This window comes from Euprymna scolopes, chromosome 33, assembly GCF_053919585.1.
Source record: "Euprymna scolopes isolate OS-2025 chromosome 33, ASM5391958v1, whole genome shotgun sequence".
In the NCBI taxonomy this organism is placed as follows: domain Eukaryota; kingdom Metazoa; phylum Mollusca; class Cephalopoda; order Sepiida; family Sepiolidae; genus Euprymna; species Euprymna scolopes.
Window position 1 is genome coordinate 89,615,966 of NC_136514.1, and position 22,550 is coordinate 89,638,515.

Below are 22,550 nucleotides of genomic sequence, written 5' to 3' on the forward strand. Positions count from 1 at the left end.
GGTGCGAGACTAAGAAAGCAATTATAGTCTTCCATAGTTGTTGTCTCACCACGTTTTTGCCAACTAATCTTCTGGCCGGCTTTGGGTAGGATTGAAACCGCTATCTTCAGAAAATGCTCACCTGGAACCGTAAAGACTCAACGCCTCTCTCCTTCACAGATAGTGGTTTCAATCCCACTCAATGCAGGCCAGAGGATTAGTTGGTGAAAACGTGTCGAGACAACGACAACTATGGAAGGCAGTAATTATTGGGGATACAGTTACAAGGCTCAGCATTCCTATCCCGTTGCGGTTAACCAACTGAAGAAGGCCAGAGGACGAGTTGTCCAAAACGTGGTGAAAGAACAAGAACAATACCTATGAAGATGAGGATAACAGTCCGCACAAATAATGAAGCCTCATCTCAAAGGATCCAAAAAAATAAAAAAATAAAATAATATATAAAATGTAATACTTGTTTGTTATCAATTTTATTAAAATGCTTTACGTCAGCTGTCTAGTTTCTGTCATCTAATGTTGTCTATACTTAAGGCAATTTAATTATTAAACTGTTAGTTCTTAGGATTTATTATTAATATGTTTTGAGTTTTCATATATTTTTTTTTTTTTTACTGTTTTTCACACCAAACAAGATGTATTGTCGCTTGGACATAAGTAGCTACTTATTAGGATCATATTTATAGGAAATTATGTGTGTGTGTGGGGGTGGGTGCGCAGTGAGAGGTCTGTATTTTTGTTTTTACCATTACTAATGTTTGTGCAAAATTAAAAAAAAAAAAAAATCCAAAGTATGGTTATTGAGAAATACAAATTGTTTCAATATTTTGAGGTTAATGGGGGTATGATCCCACACAGTCAGAAGATTCTATTTATAAACGATGCTGCTAAGAACTGGCGAATCAAATTGATTCACGTTCTGCTACCAACCAATCAGAAACCAGAATTGCTTCATAAATATTAAACCTTTTCTGGAGCAATTTCACATGTTCTTTCCCGGGTTTCGACACGGTAAGAATATTTTGTTCTGTGGAACTGTCTACTACAAACAAGTCACCTCCCAGGTGTAACAGCGAACCATCTGAAACTGTTCTGAAACTCAGAAATGGCTTACACTTCTAGACAAATGAACGGGAGTGAATTACCAGGTCCAATCCCTCCTTTGTTGAGGGAACTAAAAAGATGCAACCAAAAAAAAAAAAAAAAAAAAAAAAAAAAATCTGAGACTGCATTAACTTTGTTAAAAAACAACCAAAATGAAAATAATAGTCTGAATAATCAAAATTATAAATCTCAAAATTCAAATTTTGGGACTTGTACAGTTTAATCAAGACATTAAAAAAAATGAAAACTTATATCGTACATATCCATTTTGGAATTAAATTTTCCGGAAAAAACTTTCACTTAATTTGATTGAGTAGTTTTTTTTTTTTTTTTTTTTTTTTTTTTTTTACAGCAGAAAAACAGTTTTATGACAGCGCGCTGAAGATAAAATTTTTTAGATTTTTAGAACACACCATGGAGAAATAATTCTGTCTAAAGCGCCAACACCCCTCTCCCTATCTTAAATAGCTTTTCTTTAAAATCGAAACATGGCTATCTTTTGATCGGTATCATAATGTTTTTTTTTTTTTTTTTTTTTTTACAGTTAAAAAAAAACAACTACTTGATCAAATTAAGTGAAAAAATTTTTTTTTTTGAGAACTTCATTCCATAACCGATACGAACAATATAACTTTTCTATATTTTCGTTTTTTAATGTCTTGATTAAACTGTACAAGTACCCAAATTATATTTGCAAAGATATTTTTTTTATAATTTTTCTTAAAATTATACAGATTATTTCTCGATTTATTTCAACTAAAATCAAACAAGGTTAAATATTGATTGAAAAACGTGTCGCATATCGACACATCGTTTTGCACTTATCACATATACAAATCAATATTTTTGTTCTTAAAATACGAACATCCAAATCAAACTTCAGTGAACAAATGTCTTTGATATCAATACTAATCAGAACGATACATTAAATTCGTCACCTGAGATTTGACTGTAGATTTTTATGAATCCACCATGGAAACTGTTTAACAAATCATGTTTCTAAAGAATCATGTTTTATAGGACAAGATGTCGTTAACCTAAGGAACAAAAGTGAAGATCTATTTCAAAATGGTATAATTTCAAAATGGTATAATTTCAAATTAAATTTGTTGAATTTTATAAAATTTGCTTAATTTAATTAATTTAATTAAAATCAAGATCTATTTCAAAATGGTATAATTTCAAAATGGTATAATTTCAAAATGGTATAATTTCAAATTAAATTTGTTGAATTTTATAAAATTTGCTTAATTTAATTTTTTTTTTTTTTTTTTTTAAATAGTTAATCCATAAAGTAAAATGTACAGACTAGATTCTCTCAGGAATACCTTCTTCTGTAGGGGGGGGGGGGTAGTTAGTACTTGTACAGTTTAATGAAGACATAAAAAATGAAAATATCGAAAAAAAGGTTAAATTGTATGTATCCGTTATGGAATGAAGTTCTCCGAAAAAAAAAAAAAAATTCACTTAATTTGATCATTTTTTTTTTTTTTTTTTTTTTTTTTTTTTTTTTAACAGCCAAAAAACAATTTATGATACGGAGCAAAAGGTAGTCATGTTTCGATTTTTAGGGAGAAAAGCTAATATTTAAGATGGGGAGGGGGGCGCTTTAAACCGAGTTATCTCCCCATGGTGTGTTCATAAAATTCAAAGATGGCTACCTTCAATGCGCTGTCATGAAAACGTGTTTTTCTGCTGTAAAACAAAACAAAAAACTACTCGATCAAATTAAGTGAAATCTTTTTTTTTGAGATCCAAAATGGATACGTACAATATAACCTTTTTTTTTGATGTTTTAATTTTTTTTAATGTCTTGATTAAACTGTACAAGTACCGATAGTGTACTATAAAGTACTATTGTCAGGATATCATCATCCCAGGCATTAACTCCTACCTCCCCCTTTGTGGTTGATAGTGTATCGTATGTTTGGTCACTATGATAGCATCTTTATAGACTGGCAAAAATATGCAACCAAAGGGAACATGTTTTTTTGTTTGTGTTCACTTTTTAGGGTAGGGTTCAAAGAGGTGTTCAGCATTAATTGGGTGGGAGGGGGTGTAGGTACAATGATATTTCTTTGCAAACAATGTGTATTAATTAATGATAATGGTTATTAAATTAGATAAAAAAAAATAAATAAAAAAATAATGATAGGACGATATCAAAATTTTCCAAATTCTGCTTGAAATTCCAATATTTTTAAAATTTCCTATCATTTAATTAAAGATTCGATGCTTTTTAAAAATGTTCAAATAACTGTATCCCCCCCCCCCATGTAATGTCCGCATATATTTTGCAAAGCATTAAAATACAAGATTTTCTAGAATTTTTTTCCCCCCTTATAATGGATTGAAAATTGTGAGACCGGATTTGTTGGATGGGATGGGGTGGGGTGTAAGTACAATGACGTTTATTTGCAAGCAAATAATGTGTATTTAATTAATAAAAAAAAAAATACGTTTGAGAGAACATTTTTACTGGGGTGAATAAATTTTAAAAATTTGTGGTACTTAGGTAGAATAGGGACCATGTTCTCATCAGTATATTCCGGGTAGATTACATCAATTGCCAGAAGTTGCCGAAATGCTTAGCCAACGCAAGCGCAGCAACAAACTAATTTTAATAATTTTTTTTTTTTTTCAATGCTATCTTTTGTTTATTAAATTGTTAAGTGAAAGAACAGAATATTTAACCACCCTCCCCATGTTAAAAATGGCTTTCTAAATAATAACGGTATTATTTTCAGCACGGTCCATAAACTGCACAAGTACCTTTTTTTTATTTCTTCATTGAAATTACCATACAATGACTGTTTTCCATTATAATTGTACGATTTCTTTTTCTTCATTTTTAACATAAAAACATTGGCCATCATATTTGTTTAAAAAAAAAAAAAAAAATTCAGTCTACAGACTGAAGATTTGACATGAGAGGTATTGAGATTTGGGTAAATCTTTTTAAGCAGTTATTGGCCAGATATTTGGCTGTCAAGGGGTCAAAGTTCAACGATATGACCTTTGAAAATTTTGCCAAACTCCTCTGCCAATTTTGGATCTAAAAACTTGAAATTTTAGATGTAGGTTACTTGGACATGGATCAAACTTTTTAATTTGATTTGAGCCCAAAACAATAAACGTTAAGGGATCAAAACTGGGGTCTCTACCAATTACTCAGCTAATTTTTGGCCTAAACATTTGAAATTTTACATAAAGTGCATTTAAACATTATGTAAAATTTCAAATGTTTAGGCCAAAAATTAGCTGAGTAATTGGTAGAGACCCCAGTTTTGATGCCTTAACGTTTATTGCTTTGAGCTCAAATCAAATTAAAAAGTTTAACTTGTGTCCTGGTAACCTACATCTAAAATTTCAAGTGTTTAGACCCAGAATTGGCAGAGGAGTTTGGTAGAGTCTGCAAAGGTCAACTCTTTCAACTTTGACTTCTTGGCAGCCCAAAAACTGATTAAAAATCTTGCATGTCTGAATATCTTTTATGTAAAATTTCAAATGTTTAGACCCAAAATTGGCTGAATAGTTTGCTAGAGACCGCAAAGGTTAAATTTTTTTTAACTTTGACCCCAAAAACCGGTTAAAAATCTTGCCCTAAGTGCATCTAAACATAGTATAGTGTATCATATCAAACTCTAAAATCTGTATTGAATTTTGAACGGAACTCTTTATTTAATCCACGGGGGTAGCATGCTCTCATTCTATCAGCCACGACTGGGTAGAAGATCTAAATAATTTGCAATTGTTTCTAGAGGTCGCAGGTTCAATCCTCAGTGTAAGTGACACCACAAAATACAATTTTGTGCATTACATAAAACTTCTACTCGGTCATCGTTGATGGAATGAGAGCTTGCTACCCTCATGGATTAAATAAAGGGTATGGTGTGAAATACCAAGCAGATTCCTCACAGTTTGAGAAAATGAAGGTTGGAGGTTACATAAAAAAAAAAATGTGAAAATAACACTACAGGAGGAAAACAGTAATCCGAAGAATTCAAATAATACGAATAAATCAATCCTCATCTCAAAAAATTCAAAAACATTTTTTTTTTTGATTTAAATACATTTATTTTGATTTAGCTACAGATTTAAATGAAATGTTTTTATAGAAGTGACTTTACAAGGCATTAACTTAATGGTCATTACACGGCATTACATTGTAAATTTAATGGTCATTACAGGGCATTACATGGCATTACATTGTAAATTTAATGGTCATTACATGGCATTACATTGTAAATTTAATGGTCATTACACGGCATTACATTGTAAATTTAATGGTCATTACACGGCATTACATTGTAAATTTAATGGTCATTACACGGCATTACATTGTAAATTTAATGGTCATTACACGGCATAACATTGTAAATTTAATGGTCATTACATGGAATTACATTGTAAATTTAATGGTCATTACACAGCATTACATTGTAAATTTAATGGTCATTACACAGCATTACATTGTAAATTTAATGGTCAATACACAGCATTACATTGTAAATTTAATGGTCAATACACAGCATTACATTGTAAATTTAATGGTCATTACATGGCATTACATTGTAAATTTAATGGTCATTACATGGCATTACATTGTAAATTTAATGGTCATTACATGGAATTACATTGTAAATTTAATGGTCATTACACGGCATTACATTGTAAATTTAATGGTCATTACACAGCATTACATTGTAAATTTAATGGTCAATACACGGCATTACATTGTAAATTTAATGGTCATTACATGGCATTACATTGTAAATTTAATGGTCATTACATGGCATTACATTGTAAATTTAATGGTCATTACATGGCATTACATTGTAAATTTAATGGTCATTACATGGAATTACATTGTAAATTTCAAGTGATCACACAAGCATGAAATTGCTAGGTAACAATAATATATAAAGAAAAACTGAAATCATAAATTCTTGCAAAATAATCAAAATTCAAAATCATTTTTAAATAAAAAATAATAGTTTAGACAAGAGTAAAAAAAAATATTAAAAAATCATAATTTTTTACAAACATGTTTATAAAATATTATAAAATATTTTGCTTCTTGTCCAGAATCTCCCCTATATCTAAAAAAAACAAAACAAAAATAAAAAATCTGTATAATGTATGCATTCATAACAGAAAGTAAAAATATCCTATTCCAAAAATCACATAAATTGATCAAGTAGTTTTATTTTTAAATAAGAAAATCAAATTTTATGCGTAACTAAGGAGCGACTGTCTTGCAACACCATTTTAAAAACAGGCTGAAGGAACAAGAGAAATAACTCTACATAATTCAAAATTAAAAGATTTTAGAATGCCATTCTTAACATGGGGAGTGGGCAGCTTCTAAAAACTCAAATTCACTTGAAAATGATTTTCTTTATAAAAAAAAAAACTACGAGATCATTTTACATGATTTTTGGAATCTGATTTTTTTTTTCATCATGGGTACATACATCGCACAGATTTTTCTTTATTTTTCTTTCTTTTTTTATATAAGCACAATTTTGGGCAAGCACCATTTTTTTTTTTAAATGTAAAAAAAAGAAAAAGAAAGTAAAAAAAAAGGTCATTAATATTTTTTAAACAAATATTTTTACAAATGGTGTTTTTGAGTGGAAGTTTTGCTTTTTTTTTTTATTGCGTCCATGCAGACAATATGTGTAAGCAATAAAACAACAGCAACAACATTATATTTAATACGACACATGAAACAAAATCGGAACAGCTATACAGAATGCTACAGATAAGGTGTATATGTGCACGAGTGTAATTGTAGACACAAAAAAACACATTTGCATACGTACAAATGTTACTTCGTACACTCGTAAACATTCGTGCATTTAATTTTTTCATTAATCAATTTTTTTTATTTAAACACCTGTTTTCTTATAAGTTTTCTAATAACAGACACAAAAATAATCCAGCAATAGAAATTTCCCCCACTCTTTATCCGTGCCTAAACCTAAACGTAGATTCCATGAAAAAAGCTTCTTTCTTAGAACTGCACACCTGTGGAACTCTCTTCCGTTTCCCTGCTTTCTAGCTGACTAAAATATGGTCGTCTTCAAGTCCAACGTAAACAAGTTCTTGATGAACCGTCCCCTTAAGGTAATCCAATTTACCAAATTTCCACTACTAAGTTATTGTCGCATTGACTGTTGTACACTCATGAACCCTTATCCTCGAGTGGATTCCGGGCCTTGATAATAGGGGACTCCCTTGTAAAAAAGGGATTCATAATAAGGTGGAATATTTGTGTAGGTTTTTTATTTACTAGCTTACAGGTTGCCAAATCATTAGAAAACCTGCATAAATAGGGCTATGTACACGATGTTCGATATCCTTGGGGCGTCGATATGCTGACTATCCCACACATCCCTACAGCTTGTCCTCTAAGCAAGGCATTCTCGGATGTGAATCTGAAGGAGGCCTTGGACACTGTTCGACGATGGATCATGAACTTTGGAATATAGACAACAAAGATCCGATTGATAACAACAAGTTGTATATTTTCATTATACGTTACAATCGTTTCGTGACCGTTTAGACAATTACAAACCTTATATTGTTTAAAAATATTTACAAGAACGGCCTCTCTTCAGACATTGATATATATATATATATATATATATATATATATATATATATATATGTGTGTGTGTGTGTGTGTGCAGATCATCATATAATGATTAGATCACTCTGACTGACGTTAAAAACATTTAATGAAATAAATGTTTCAAATTCAACAGCATTTCTCGCGGTTAACGGTAGCTGAATTGATATGGTCCTTGCTAATGAAACCAAAGATGGCTTATGTCACTGGGTTCGAATCTATCGACTGGTGTTAATCGTGACACCCTGCACTGATGATTCCCGAAAGGATGAACACTAGTATCTGTAGGTATTTAATAATTATTATAGTAAATAATTATATATATATATATATTTGTAGTCATCGACATACAGTCCGGTTTCGTTGTATCACAACTCATCAGTGCCACTAGACTAGCATCTCTCCCAAGCCAAGGATTGAACCTAGAACCGTTGTGTTGACAGTCGGCAGTTCTTCCACTCGACCATGGAATTGACGCCTGTAAATAACTCGTCGGAATGTCTATTTAAATAGACACCCGCCACCACTTTTATAGTGCTCAAATCGCCTGTTCATAAACAAACAAACAACAAGCTTCACATTTTCAGCCAATTAAGTAGCGGGTGAGATTATTTACGATAGTGCTCTACCCAAAGAGGGGGGCTTAAAATATATTTGTAGTCATCGACATACAGTCCTGTTTCGTTGTATCACAACTCATCAGTGCCACTAGACTAGCATCTCTCCCAAGCCAAGGATTGAATCTAGAACCGTCGTGTTGACAGTCGGCAGTTCTTCCACTCGACCATGGAATTGACGCCCGTAAATAACTCGTCGGAATGTCTATTTAAATAGACACCCGCCACCACTTTTATAGTGCTCAAATCGCGTGTTCGTAAACAAACAAACAACGAGCTTCGCATTTTCAGCCAATTAAGTAGCGGGTGAGATTATTTACAACAGTGCTCTACCCAAAGAGGGGGGGGCTTATGAGTAAAAGAAGATAAACATTCAACTACATCAATTAAAAGTAATAACTACTAAAGAAAAACAGCTAAGAATCTTTTGTCTATAAAAAAATTGATGGATATTAAAAAAAAAAAAAAAAAAAAAAAAAAAATGAGATTATTTCACAAGATGCCATTCTAATCAGATAAATGTCACGGCAGTCTTAAAGATACAATCACAGTGATATTTACAATATCAGATACTTTGCTATTTTTATCATTATTTCAATTATGAACAGTTGCAGTATTTTGGGCCTATGGGAGAGTATAACCACAAAGATTTAGACGACTATATTCATAACGAAGGATGATAAGAATAAACCAATCAGATGCTAGAATCGCTTAAAAAAAAAATCTTTTCGTTTTTAACACAAGAAAGAAACTACACACTGCTAATCCTGACTGGATTACTTCTTTACCACAAGAAGCTTCTCTGATTGGATCAATGCTGCCATTTTTTTCTTTCCCTTTTTTTTTTTTTTTTGCTTGGAACAATTACGAATTGCCTTCAATAAGTTTCCAGACTTTTTTTTTTCGTATAAGCACTTTTATTGATAGTACATGCATGAAACTATAGTCCCTTTTGAAGTAATCCCCTCCGGCTGCAATGCACTTATACCATTTTAACTACTTCTGTAAGGCCCCATGGAAGTTCTCTCGTGTGAGCATGTCAATGACTCCTCACAGCCTCTTTCATCTTTCATATATTTTTCTATTAGAAGAATGGTTCTACACCCAAAATGACATACGCCATAATCACGTCAACACATCATTTCTCATTAGATCACCAAAATTAAGCAATGCTGAGCCTAGTCAGTGCAAGATGGGTGATCATTTAGAAATACTAGGCGCCGTATGTAGGAGGACGCCAATATCCCCCCGTAAGAACTACACAAACCTTACATCGTCATCTTCTTAAATCAGAATATACATGTATCTGTAGACTGCTTGTAAACTTAGTATTCCCGCGAAACTTCCTAATCCAGGAGAAGGCGGTTCAACCCGCTCAGGGTGTATGCTGCTGGCATGCTCAAGATGAACTTTGAATAAATCGTGCATCATTTTAATCAAATGAGAAAACAGTGTTTAAACAAAATTAAGAAATATAAAAGGAAATAGTCTGCTTGTTTATAATAGATGTTTGAGTGTAAAAAAACAAAAAAAAACAATAAACTTTTTGCGCTGGTATAGCCTTTTCTTAAAGACAAACACATACATCAACAGTGATATGGTACCTGATATCGTTTACCAAAATGAAGAGTGCCCAAAGTCTGCAGAAAACAAAGAAAAAAAAAAAAAAAAAAAGAAACGAAAGGGTTCAAATCAAACACAACACAAAATAATCGACGATAAAAAAGAATAAACTGTGGCAGAAGAGGCTCTAGATTGACTATAAATAAAAATTAAACAGAAAAAAAAGGACGGAAACGCGTACACATCTGCTAAAAGGAGTGCAAGGAAAGAAAGGATCAGGTGTGAGTACAGACGGGCAATCCGTGACTAAGACATTTAACGACAACTCATCAAGGAGTATGAAGCTCACAAAAGAAGGTAATAATTTCGAAGAGATAGAACCGAGAGGAGTATCACCAACATCTAAGGAAATGTTAGACAGTGGGTCAGTTCGTTGTAGAAATCCAACTCCCTCAGAAAGGGGCTACACATTTGCAGTTCTTATTTAAAATTTGACTTAATTTTTGAATTAACATAAAACCAACTTTTCCAGAAAGTTATGGAAACTATAGAAAATACAGAAAAATCTTTATAATGTATTTACCCATCACAGAACGAAGATGTCATATTCCAAAAATCGCGTCACTTTATCAAGTAGTTTTTGTTTTGTTGTTTTTACTGAGAAAATTAAATTTTATAAAGCGAGATGCTATTTTTTATCCGCCATATTTTATGAACAATTTAACCTCATATTTAATACCTACAGTATTTCTGTTTTCAATAAATAAGAATTCTGCATTAATTAAAATATAATATTTATGTGTACTTTACAACCGGGCAATGCCGGGCAACCTACTAGTATATCTATAAAAGTGAGAATGTGTGTGTGTGTGTGTGTGTGTGTGTGTGTGTGTGTGTGTGTGTGTGAGGATAATTCTCAACCTATATACTCAACAAATTTTTGATCTACAGATTTGAAATTTGGTATATTGGGTATTCAGACATGTGGAAAACTTTTTTTAATTGGTTTTCATTTGGAAAAAAGGGGCTGCTAAGGGATCAAAATTGAAAAGTTGGTACGTGGGAATCATCAGATTTTTATCAGTTTGTCAACGTTTTCACGAATGCACACGCATGACTTATTCACACGACAGATTCCTTATGTTAAGAATAAGTAGATTTGAAAAAACCTTTTAAATATCATGTCAAGCTGGTTCAATGGTTATCGGACTTGACTTGCTGTCTTTAGGTTTTTATTTTGATCTCAGCTTGAATATTTTTTTTTTTTTTTTTTTTTGTTTTACTCACTGTTTAGAAAAAAAAAAACATAATACTCGCATGCACATATCTCAGTTTTTGCATTAATTAAAATATAATATTTATGCATATTTTATGACCGGGCAACGCCAAGTGGCCTGCTAGTATAATGCATAAAATAAATATACCAAGTTTAAGATTTTTTTTTTAATGAAAACTGTAGTCGAAATCATCTAATTAAATACACATCGGACTTTATTATAGCCAACCTTTCAACACCTGGTTGCCTTTTTCAGTTTTGATTTTTTTTAAAACTTGTAACAAACTTTGTCGAATTATTATATCATTATCAGAAACCGGGAGTGAGGAGACACCTAAGAAATAATCTATATAATAAGTATTTATATTATTGTGGAGGAAGAACTTCATGCAGAATGCATCTAGGCAATTGCTCTTGACATATCAAAGGCCTTCGATAAGGTATGGCATAAGGGCCTACTTCACAAGATTTCCAGCTACGGTATAACTGGAAATGTTTTCTCAATTATTAAATCATTTCTCTCTGATAGGCTCATAAGAGTAGTGGTTGATGGGCAGAAATCAGAGGCCCATAGTATTAATGCTGGAGTCCCTCAGGGGTCCAACTCTCTTCCTGATCTACATCAATGATCTCCCAAAACACATACTTAAATCATTCGGTGACATCTATGCTGATGATACGACCATCTATGACAACACATCAAAGGCCGTAAATGACAAAGTTCTCTCTGATTCTCTCTCCGACCTTCTTCAGGTGTATCTTGTCAAACTTTGGAAAGATTGTTTCGATTGGTTGTTTTACGGCATATCAACCCGTTCCAGTTATTTTGAAGACAATTTTTTTAATAGAATATATTTGTTTTTTTCAAGTCCGTTTCTATTTACCCCCATAGTAGGGACCCTAACAGGTACTACCACTCCGGATCAGAGTGGACCTGGGAGCAACAGCAATTATGGGGTGGCTCCACACTCCCCAAAGCCCGCAAGCTGGGGCCTCACCATCGGATATAGTTAAAGGTCATATCTAAGACCTGTTTCTGTTGAATCTGAGAATCTGGACAGAATTTTAAACAGAACTCTTTAATTACTTTCAGGAGGGGGGGGGGACACGTTCAGACATGACTGAATATAGGTCCGGGTTTGTATTACTGTACACATAGATTCCAAAATGTTGTCAAAAAACAAATATATAACAAATAAATGTTATCAAAAGCAAGATAAGTTACTTTTCTACCAAACTGGATATATTTTTCGTGTTTTTATTCAATGTAACATGTTTATTCAGCTCGAAAAACATACATTGTTTACCGATGTATTGGAACATTCAAAATGGCGCCCGACTCTCTCTTTAACACGGTAAGTTCGGGAAAAGGTGTTATAAATAATAAACTAGACAAAATACTATTAAAAAACCACCGAATATATGCCAACCTATGTCACGGTAACATATATTGAGCAAGTTTCTAACACTATTTTTCCTAATTTTATATTTATAGCACTTTTTCCCAAACTCACAGTGTTAAAGAGAGAGTCGGGCGCCATTTTGAATTTTCCAATACATCGGTAAACAATGTATGTTTTTCGAGCTGAATGTTGTTACATTAAATAAAAATACTGAAAACATATCCAGTTAGGTAGAAAAGTAACTTATCTTGCCTTTGATAACATTTATTTGTTATATATTTGTTTTTTGACAACTTTTTCGAATCTATGTGTACAGTAATACAAACCCGGAGTTCCTCATGACTTTGGATCAAGTTTTTGATCAGCACCAATTTTATTAATATAGAGATTGTAATGGGCATATAGTTCGAAATTGAAATTGAGATAAATTAAAATGGTTCAGTTAATAAAAAAAAAAAAAAAAAGTTAAAAGTTTAAGATTGGCAGAAACAAGATTGTAAAAAAAAAAAAAAAAAAAAAAAATTCTAATTGTGAATGATTTTTGCAGAAATTAAAAGTAATTTTAGAATATGATTATCGCATTTCATTTTTTTTTTTTTTTCAATTTTTTTTATCAGTTCGTTCAATCAGGGGATGGGGCATCCTACTGGATGCCAGACAATCACCCGCTATCTCTTCATATATTCCAACCGTGAGATCTTTTTAAGATTCTAACCATCCCCTTTTTTTTAAGTGCAATTGATTGAATCTTTCTTGCACTTGGTCCATCGGGTATATTTGTCAGATAGTGTTTAAAATTCTTTTTTTCATTATTAGTCCAGTTACTCCGGGGGTTACACGGTATAAGTGAAATTAAACAAGCTAACATAAACCATACTCATTTAAAGTAGAGAAAGAGGAGATGTTGTTAATAATAATAATAATAATAATAATAATAATAATAATAATAATAATAACGTCAAGGGTGTGAGTTCCATATAGAAACGTTGATTTAATTTGAATAAAATAAAATATGCATCAAGTGCGCTTGAAAGCCAAATCACAACGCAATATTATGAAAATAAACAAATATTTTACTTTGTTTCAAAGTAAAATATTTCCTAATATTGCGTTGTGATTTGGCTTTCAAGTGCACTTGATGCAAATTTTAATAATAATAATAAAAATTAAAATGATCAATATAAACTAAAACCAATACGGATAGGGTTTGGTGAATGAGAAAAACAATAGGAAATTACTTTATGGGGGTTGGGGTGGGTATAGAACGGAGAGGTGTAAAAAAGGGGGCCGACTGGAAACTTGAAATTATGTGGACTAAAATCATTCAACAAAACATCGTTATTAAATAATAATAATAAACGCTAATAAAACAAGGCAAAGAGTAAACAAACAAAAAAATAAAATAAAAAAAGCAATAAAACAAAAAAGTTTGTTTGCATTTTTGTGTTTTTTGTGAGAGAAACATTTGATGAAGAAAATGAAGCAGCAGCAGCAGCAGCGGCGGCGGCAGCAATAGCAGCAGCAGCAGCAGCGGCGGCAGCAGCAGGCCCACGATGCTTTGCGGTGTGATGAGTGACCAGTGACCAGGCAAAACTGGCATCCGAACACACTGGGCGGTAAAGATACCTACCTCATAGCTTTCAGCTGGCATTGATGTCTCTTTATCCCCGCCCTGACCAGGAGAACGAACGAGAATAATAGACGTTTTTAAGGTTAAACATGGTATACACACGCAGTATTAGCTGCCAGCTGATACCTTATACATACATACACACGCATTATATATATATATATATATATATATATATATATATATATATATATATATAATATTAGAACCCCGAGATACGGCATCAAAAAAACAGTAACAAAATACAGTAGAATACACGTGTCTATAATCAAATAACTTTTTTAGCCTTTGGCAAGATCAAAATGTAGTATCTGTTCAGATACTACACTTCGATTTTTTGTTCTTGGTTAGTGGAGGAGAAATCTCTCACGACCGAGACCATTTTTTTTTTTTATTTTTGTTCCTTTTCTCCACATTAAAAAACGACCCTGGTGTCTAACTCTGCCCTCGTGAGGAGGCAAAGTAAATAGGAACACCATAAGATAGGGCAAATACCGTAACCAGGGGTCGGAAAAACACTGTATTCCACATCATAACCTGGAAAAAAAAACGTATCATAGGGCCATCGTATCCCGAGGTTCTACTATATATATATATATATATATATATATATATATATATATATATATATATATATCTCTCAAATATAAGTATAAGACAAAAACATAATCAAATGGACATACAATATATATTTGGTACTCTTGCATAATTTTATGCGGATTCTCGGGAATTCCCGTCAAGCATGGATTGGGTGAGACCGGCAATCATCGGTTTTAGCCGAGTGTTGTTCAAATGTTGAAACGCTAAATTTTTATTTTTTTGTAATGTTTTTAGTATCTTTTCGGTGATAAGGATGGGGGGGGGGTCTGATTATTTATTTATTTATTTTTTAAATTCATTGGCTGGGCGTTTGATTAGCCAATGAAAAAGCGCTATTGAAATGGAAGCAGATGACTTTTGAATTGTAAAAATTGTAAACACAAATGCTTACTACAAAAAAAGAAAGAAAAAAGATAAAGAAAAAAAAGAAAAAAAAGAAAAAAAGAAAAAAAAGAAAAAAGAAAAAAGAAAGAAAAAAAAGAAAAAAAGAAAAAAAAAAGAAAAAAAAAGAAAAAAGAAAAAAAAGAAAAAAGAAAGAAAAAAAAGAAAAAAGAAAGAAAAGAAAGAAAAAAGAAAGAAAAGAAAGAAAAAAAAAAGAAGAAAAAAAAAAGATTGTGTGTTAAAGATGGTTTCTCCTGGAGATTCAAAATGGACAGTGCAGACAATGAATATCCTTGCGCACAGGATTTTTTTTTTTTTTTTTTTTTTTTAATTAGTCCGTCTGTTACAACGCTCGGTTTAAACCGGTGATTGCTGGTTTCGCCCGATGCTTGACGGGAATTCCCGAGAATCCGGGTCAAATTATGCAAAAGTGCCATATATTCAAACAAGTTTGATTGAATACAATAAACTTTTCTTTTTATTTTCCAAGTTATTTCCTGTGTGTGTCGAGCAATTTTCTTGGTCTCAATCAATAGATTGTATATTATGGATGCAGTTGTTTTACAACCACTTTCAATCTCTCGATCACCATCAGGAGTATTTTAGAATAAGATTTTATTAGTTGGATTTTGTACTCTTCTTACAAATTGTCACGATTAAAAACAAATAAATACTTTTGTATTTATTTGTTTTTAATCGTGACAATTTTGTCTTTTGACAAAAGATAAAAATATGACATAGGTAAAAAATAACTAAATAAAATTTATAAATAGAAAAATAAATTTTAGATTCCGGCAAATGTGTAGTTAGCAGTGTAAATTATTTGACAGACAGAAGATTATAAAAACTACTTACTTTAAGATAAAACATGATTAGACACTAAGGTTGAAATAAAACCCGAAATACATTTCATTTTTATTTTTTCAACATTTTTATTAGACTAAATGTACGACAATCGAGGCCGCCATATTGTTTTTTTATTTTGGCCTTTTAAATAGTTTGACAGATTGGCCTTTTTAATGCCAAATTTGGCCTTTTTTAGGCTCTTTCATGAACTAAGTTTTAGCCGCAATATTTTTTTGTAATTAAAGCCTGTAAAATCTGCTAAATTTGGCCTTAAAAAGGCTAATTTGTCAAACCTTAGTTAGGCCAAATTTTAAAAGCAATACAACAGCTTCGAATACCTTACAGTTAATAAAAAAAATGAAAAAATAATAAGAATTTTTTTTCTGGTTTTATTTCAGCCTTTGGGTCTAATGTGTTTTATATAAAAATAGTTTTTATGAATTTTTGTTTGTCAAATAATTTACGCCGCTAAACTACACATTTACCCTCCTTCTTTTTCCCTCTGAAAAATAACTTTTAAAAAATACCTTTTACTAAAATAGCTACTCCTAACGACTATCAATGTATCGAAAGCAATTGAGTAATGGCTGAAACAAGACATTATGCAATCTCCCAATCGAAACTGGCACATGAAGAAAATAATCAGGAGAATCAAAATAGTTTTAATAATACCTAAATATATATAAATAATCAACTTGATGCCTAAATATACATAAATAATAAACTTGATATCCATAAATAATACACTTGATGCCTAAATATCCATAAATAATAAACTTGATGCCTAAATATCCATAAATAATAAACTTGATGCCTAAATATCCATAAATAATAAACTTGATGCCTAAATATCCATAAATAATAAACTTGATGCCTAAATATCCATAAATAATAAACTTGATGCCTAAATATCCATAAATAATAAACTTGATGCCTAAATATCCATAAATAATAAACTTGATGCCTAAATATCCATAAATAATAAACTTGATGCCTAAATATCCATAAATAATAAACTTGATTCCTAAATATCCATAAATAATAAACTTGATGCCTAAATATCCATAAATAATAAACTTGATGCCTAAATATCCATAAATAATAAACTTGATGCCTAAATATCCATAAATAATAAACTTGATGCCTAAATATCCATAAATAATAAACTTGATGCCTAAATATCCATAAATAATAAACTTGATGCCTAAATATCCATAAATAATAAACTTGATTCCTAAATATCCATAAATAATAAACTTGATTCCTAAATATCCATAAATAATAAACTTGATGCCTAAATATACATAAATAATCAACTTGATGCCTAAATATACATAAATAATCAACTTGATGCCTAAATATCCATAAATAATAAACTTGATGCCTAAATATCCATAAATAATACACTTGATGCCTAAATATCCATAAATAATACACTTGATGCCTAAATATCCATAAATAATACACTTGATGCCTAAATATCCATAAATAATACACTTGATGCCTAAATATCCATAAATAATAAACTTGATGCCTAAATATACATAAATAATAAACTTGATGCCTAAATATACATAAATAATAAACTTGATGCCTAAATATACATAAATAATAAACTTGATGCCTAAATATACATAAATAATAAACTTGATGCCTAAATATACATAAATAATAAACTTGATGACTAAATATACATAAATAATAAACTTGATGACTAAATATACATAAATAATAAACTTGATGACTAAATATACATAAATAATAAACTTGATGCCTAAATATACATAAATAATAAACTTGATGCCTAAATATACATAAATAATAAACTTCATGCCTAAATATCCATAAATAATCAACTTCATGCCTAAATATCCATAAATAATCAACTTGATGCCTAAATATATATAAATAATCAACTTGATGCCTAAATATACATAAATAATCAACTTGATGCCTAAATATACATAAATAATCAACTTGATGCCTAAATATACATAAATAATCAACTTCATGCCTAAATATACATAAATAATCAACTTCATGCCTAAATATCCATAAATAATCAACTTGATGCCTAAATATATATAAATAATCAACTTGATGACTAAATATACATAAATAATCAACTTGATGCCTAAATATACATAAATAATCAACTTGATGCCTAAATATACATAAATAATCAACTTGATGCCTAAATATACATAAATAATCAACTTGATGCCTAAATATACATAAATAATCAACTTGATGCCTAAATATACATAAATAATCAACTTGATGCCTAAATATACATAAATAATCAACTTGATGCCTAAATATACATAAATAATCAACTTGATGCCTAAATATACATAAATAATCAACTTGATGCCTAAATATATATAAATAATCAACTTGATGCCTAAATATATATAAATAATCAACTTGATGCCTAAATATATATAAATAATCAACTTGATGCCTAAATATACATAAATAATCAACTTGATGCCTAAATATATATAAATAATCAACTTGATGCCTAAATATATATAAATAATCAACTTGATGCCTAAATATATATAAATAATCAACTTGATGCCTAAATATATATAAATAATCAACTTGATGCCTAAATATATATAAATAATCAACTTGATGCCTAAATATATATAAATAATCAACTTGATGCCTAAATATATATAAATAATAAACTTGATGCCTAAATATATATAAATAATCAACTTGATGCTTAAATATATATAAATAAATCAACTTGATTCCTAAATATATATAAATAATCAACTTGATGCCTAAATATATATAAATAATCAACTTGATGCCTAAATATACATAAATAATCAACTTGATGCCTAAATATATATAAATAATCAACTTGATGCCTAAATATATATAAATAATCAACTTGATGCCTAAATATATATAAATAATCAACTTGATGCCTAAATATATATAAATAATCAACTTGATGCCTAAATATATATAAATAATCAACTTGATGCCTAAATATATATAAATAATCAACTTGATGTCTAAATATATATAAATAATCAACTTGATGCCTAAATATATATAAATAATCAACTTGATGCCTAAATATACATAAATAATCAACTTGATGCCTAAATATACATAAATAATCAACTTGATGCCAAAATATATATAAATAATCAACTTGATGCCTAAATATATATAAATAATCAACTTGATGCTTAAATATATATAAATAATCAACTTGATGCCTAAATATATATAAATAATCAACTTGATGCCTAAATATATATAAATAATCAACTTGATGCCTAAATATATATAAATAATCAACTTGATGTCTAAATATATATAAATAATCAACTTGATGCCTAAATATATATAAATAATCAACTTGATGCCTAAATATATATAAATAATCAACTTGATGCCTAAATATACATAAATAATCAACTTGATGCCTAAATATATATAAATAATCAACTTGATGCCTAAATATATATAAATAATCAACTTGATGCCTAAATATATATAAATAATCAACTTGATGCCTAAATATATATAAATAATCAACTTGATGCCTAAATATATATAAATAATAAACTTGATGCCTAAATATATATAAATAATAAACTTGATGCCTAAATATATATAAATAATAAACTTGATGCCTAAATATATATAAATAATCAACTTGATGCCTAAATATATATAAATAATCAACTTGATGCCTAAATATATATAAATAATCAACTTGATGCCTAAATATATATAAATAATAAACTTGATGCCTAAATATATATAAATAATCAACTTGATGCCTAAATATATATAAATAATCAACTTGATGCCTAAATATATATAAATAATAAACTTGATGCCTAAATATATATAAATAATAAACTTGATGCCTAAATATATATAAATAATCAACTTGATGCTTAAATATATATAAATAAATCAACTTGATTCCTAAATATATATAAATAATCAACTTGATGCCTAAATATATATAAATAATCAACTTGATGCCTAAATATATATAAATAATCAACTTGATACCTAAATATATATAAATAATCAACTTGATACCTAAATATATATAAATAATCAACTTGATACCTAAATATATATAAATAATCAACTTGATACCTAAATATATATAAATAATCAACTTGATACCTAAATATATATATAAATAATAAACTTGATGCCTAAATATACATAAATAATCAACTTGATGACTGGGCTTGACCTTTACTTCTGATCTTAAATGTAACAGGTATATCAAATCTGTTGCCAAGGCTCCTGAAAAAATGGTGGGATTCTTCTATCGATCCAGTAGATATCTCACTGCTGATGCAATTTTCTATCTATATAAGAGCCAGGTACGTCCAAGGATTGAATATTGTTGCCACATCTGGGCAGGAGCTGCTAGAATGGACTTTTCCTGTCTTGATAGAGTTCAAAATAGACTTCGTAGCCTCATAGGAGATATCCTTTTCTCTTCCCTGCAAACTCTATCTCACATAAGAGATGTTGCGAGTTTGTCTCTGATGTATCGTTATTTTCATGGAAAGTGTTCGACTGAGCTTCAATCTATGTTCGAGTGATCTTTAGTCTATGGTCCAATCCTCGCCAAACTCTCGTCTATCTGAAACCACTATCAATAATTCCCCCTCACCCTTTATCTGTGCCTAAACCTAAACGTAGATTCCATGAAAAAAGCTTCTTTCTTAGAACTGCACGCCTGTGGAATTGTCTTCCGTTTTCCTGCTTTCCAGCTGACTACAATAAGGTTGTTTTCAAATCCAACGTAAACAAGTTCTTGATGAGCCGTTCCACTTAAGTTTACAAATTTACTGAATTTCCTAACGATTACTATATTGCCTAATTTCTACTGCGCACTCTTTAATCCTTATTCTCGAGTGGCCTCTTGGCCTTGATAAGTGGTGATGACTATGTAAAAAATTAAAAAAAAAACAAAAAACTTGATGACTAAATATACATAATAAACTTGATGACTAAATATACATAATAATAAACTCGATGACTGTACACTCTTTAATCGTAAATAATACGTAAATAAAAAACTTGATGACTAAATATACATAAATAATAAACTTGATGACTAAATATACATAAATAATAAACTTGATGACTAAATATACATAAATAATAAACTTGATGACTAAATATACATAAATAATAAACTTCATGACTAAATATACATAAATAATAAACTTGATGACTAAATATACATAAATAATAAACTTCATGACTAAATATACATAAATAATAAACTTGATGACTAAATATACATAAATAATAAACTTGATGACTAAATATACATAAATAATAAACTTGATGACTAAATATACATAAATAATAAACTTGATGCGTAAATATACATAAATAATAAACTTGATGACTAAATATACATAAATAATAAACTTGATGCGTAAATATACATAAATAATAAACTTGATGCGTAAATATACATAAATAATAAACTTGATGACAAAAATATACACAATTTCATATGCAATATTTGATATAAAGTGATGAAGATGCGATTAGAAAAAAATGGAGAAAAATGAAGGATTGTGTACACTAAAGCTAATAAAGTCATCCTCTCAGCTCTAGTATTTTTTTTCCCAATGAAGAATTTAGGCAGCCATCTTGTTTGCTAACAACTCATAAAAAGGGAATATATGCGATAAAATAAAGAGCATTTAAAACTACTTTAAAACACCAAAAAATGAACCAGGTAGGTAGAAAAGTAACCTTTATTGGCTATGATAACATTTATTTATTTTATATTTGATCTATTTTTTTCTTAATCGTTTGTTGGCTTAACTGCATAATCCTGAAGAATCTTGCAAGTGTTTTGAAAGGTCATTTTGTTCAATACAATTCCAACAATGTCCATTACAAAACTATCAAAGCCATAGTAAGACAATCAATACTGTTTCAAAATTCTTGCAAAGTGAGTGAGTTTAGAATTTAATACACCATAAGCTTGAAAATATTATCACTTGATGACTAAATATACATAATAAACTTGATGACTAAATATACATAATAATAAACTCGATGACTGTACACTCTTTAATCGTAAATAATACGTAAATAAAAAACTTGATGACTAAATATACATAAATAATAAACTTGATGACTAAATATACATAAATAATAAACTTGATGACTAAATATACATAAATAATAAACTTGATGACTAAATATACATAAATAATCAATTTGATGACTAAATATACATAAATAATAAACTTGATGCGTAAATATACATAAATAATAAACTTGACGCGTAAATATACATAAATAATAAAATTGACGCGTAAATATACATAAATAATAAACTTGATGCGTAAATATACATAAATAATAAACTTGATGCGTAAATATACATAAATAATAAACTTGATGCGTAAATATATATAAATAATAAACTTGATGCGTAAATATACATAAATAATAAACT

At 29.7% G+C, this 22,550-nt stretch overlaps 1 protein-coding gene across 42 annotated transcripts in view; it reads right to left on the reverse strand.

Annotated features, from left to right (window-relative positions):
• Positions 1-22,550, reverse strand: part of LOC145258348 (uncharacterized) — a 393,885-nt gene that overhangs the window by 78,196 nt on the left and 293,139 nt on the right. For 27 of the 42 annotated variants that reach the window (XM_080116584.1, XM_080116581.1, XM_080116583.1 and 24 more), the window contains one exon: positions 14,228-14,269. The exons of the other annotated variants lie outside the window; for them this stretch is intronic. In XM_080116584.1, coding sequence (XP_079972710.1) covers positions 14,228-14,269 — 42 coding nt within the window. The remainder of the gene's footprint in view (positions 1-14,227; positions 14,270-22,550) is intronic. 42 annotated transcript variants of the gene reach the window in all.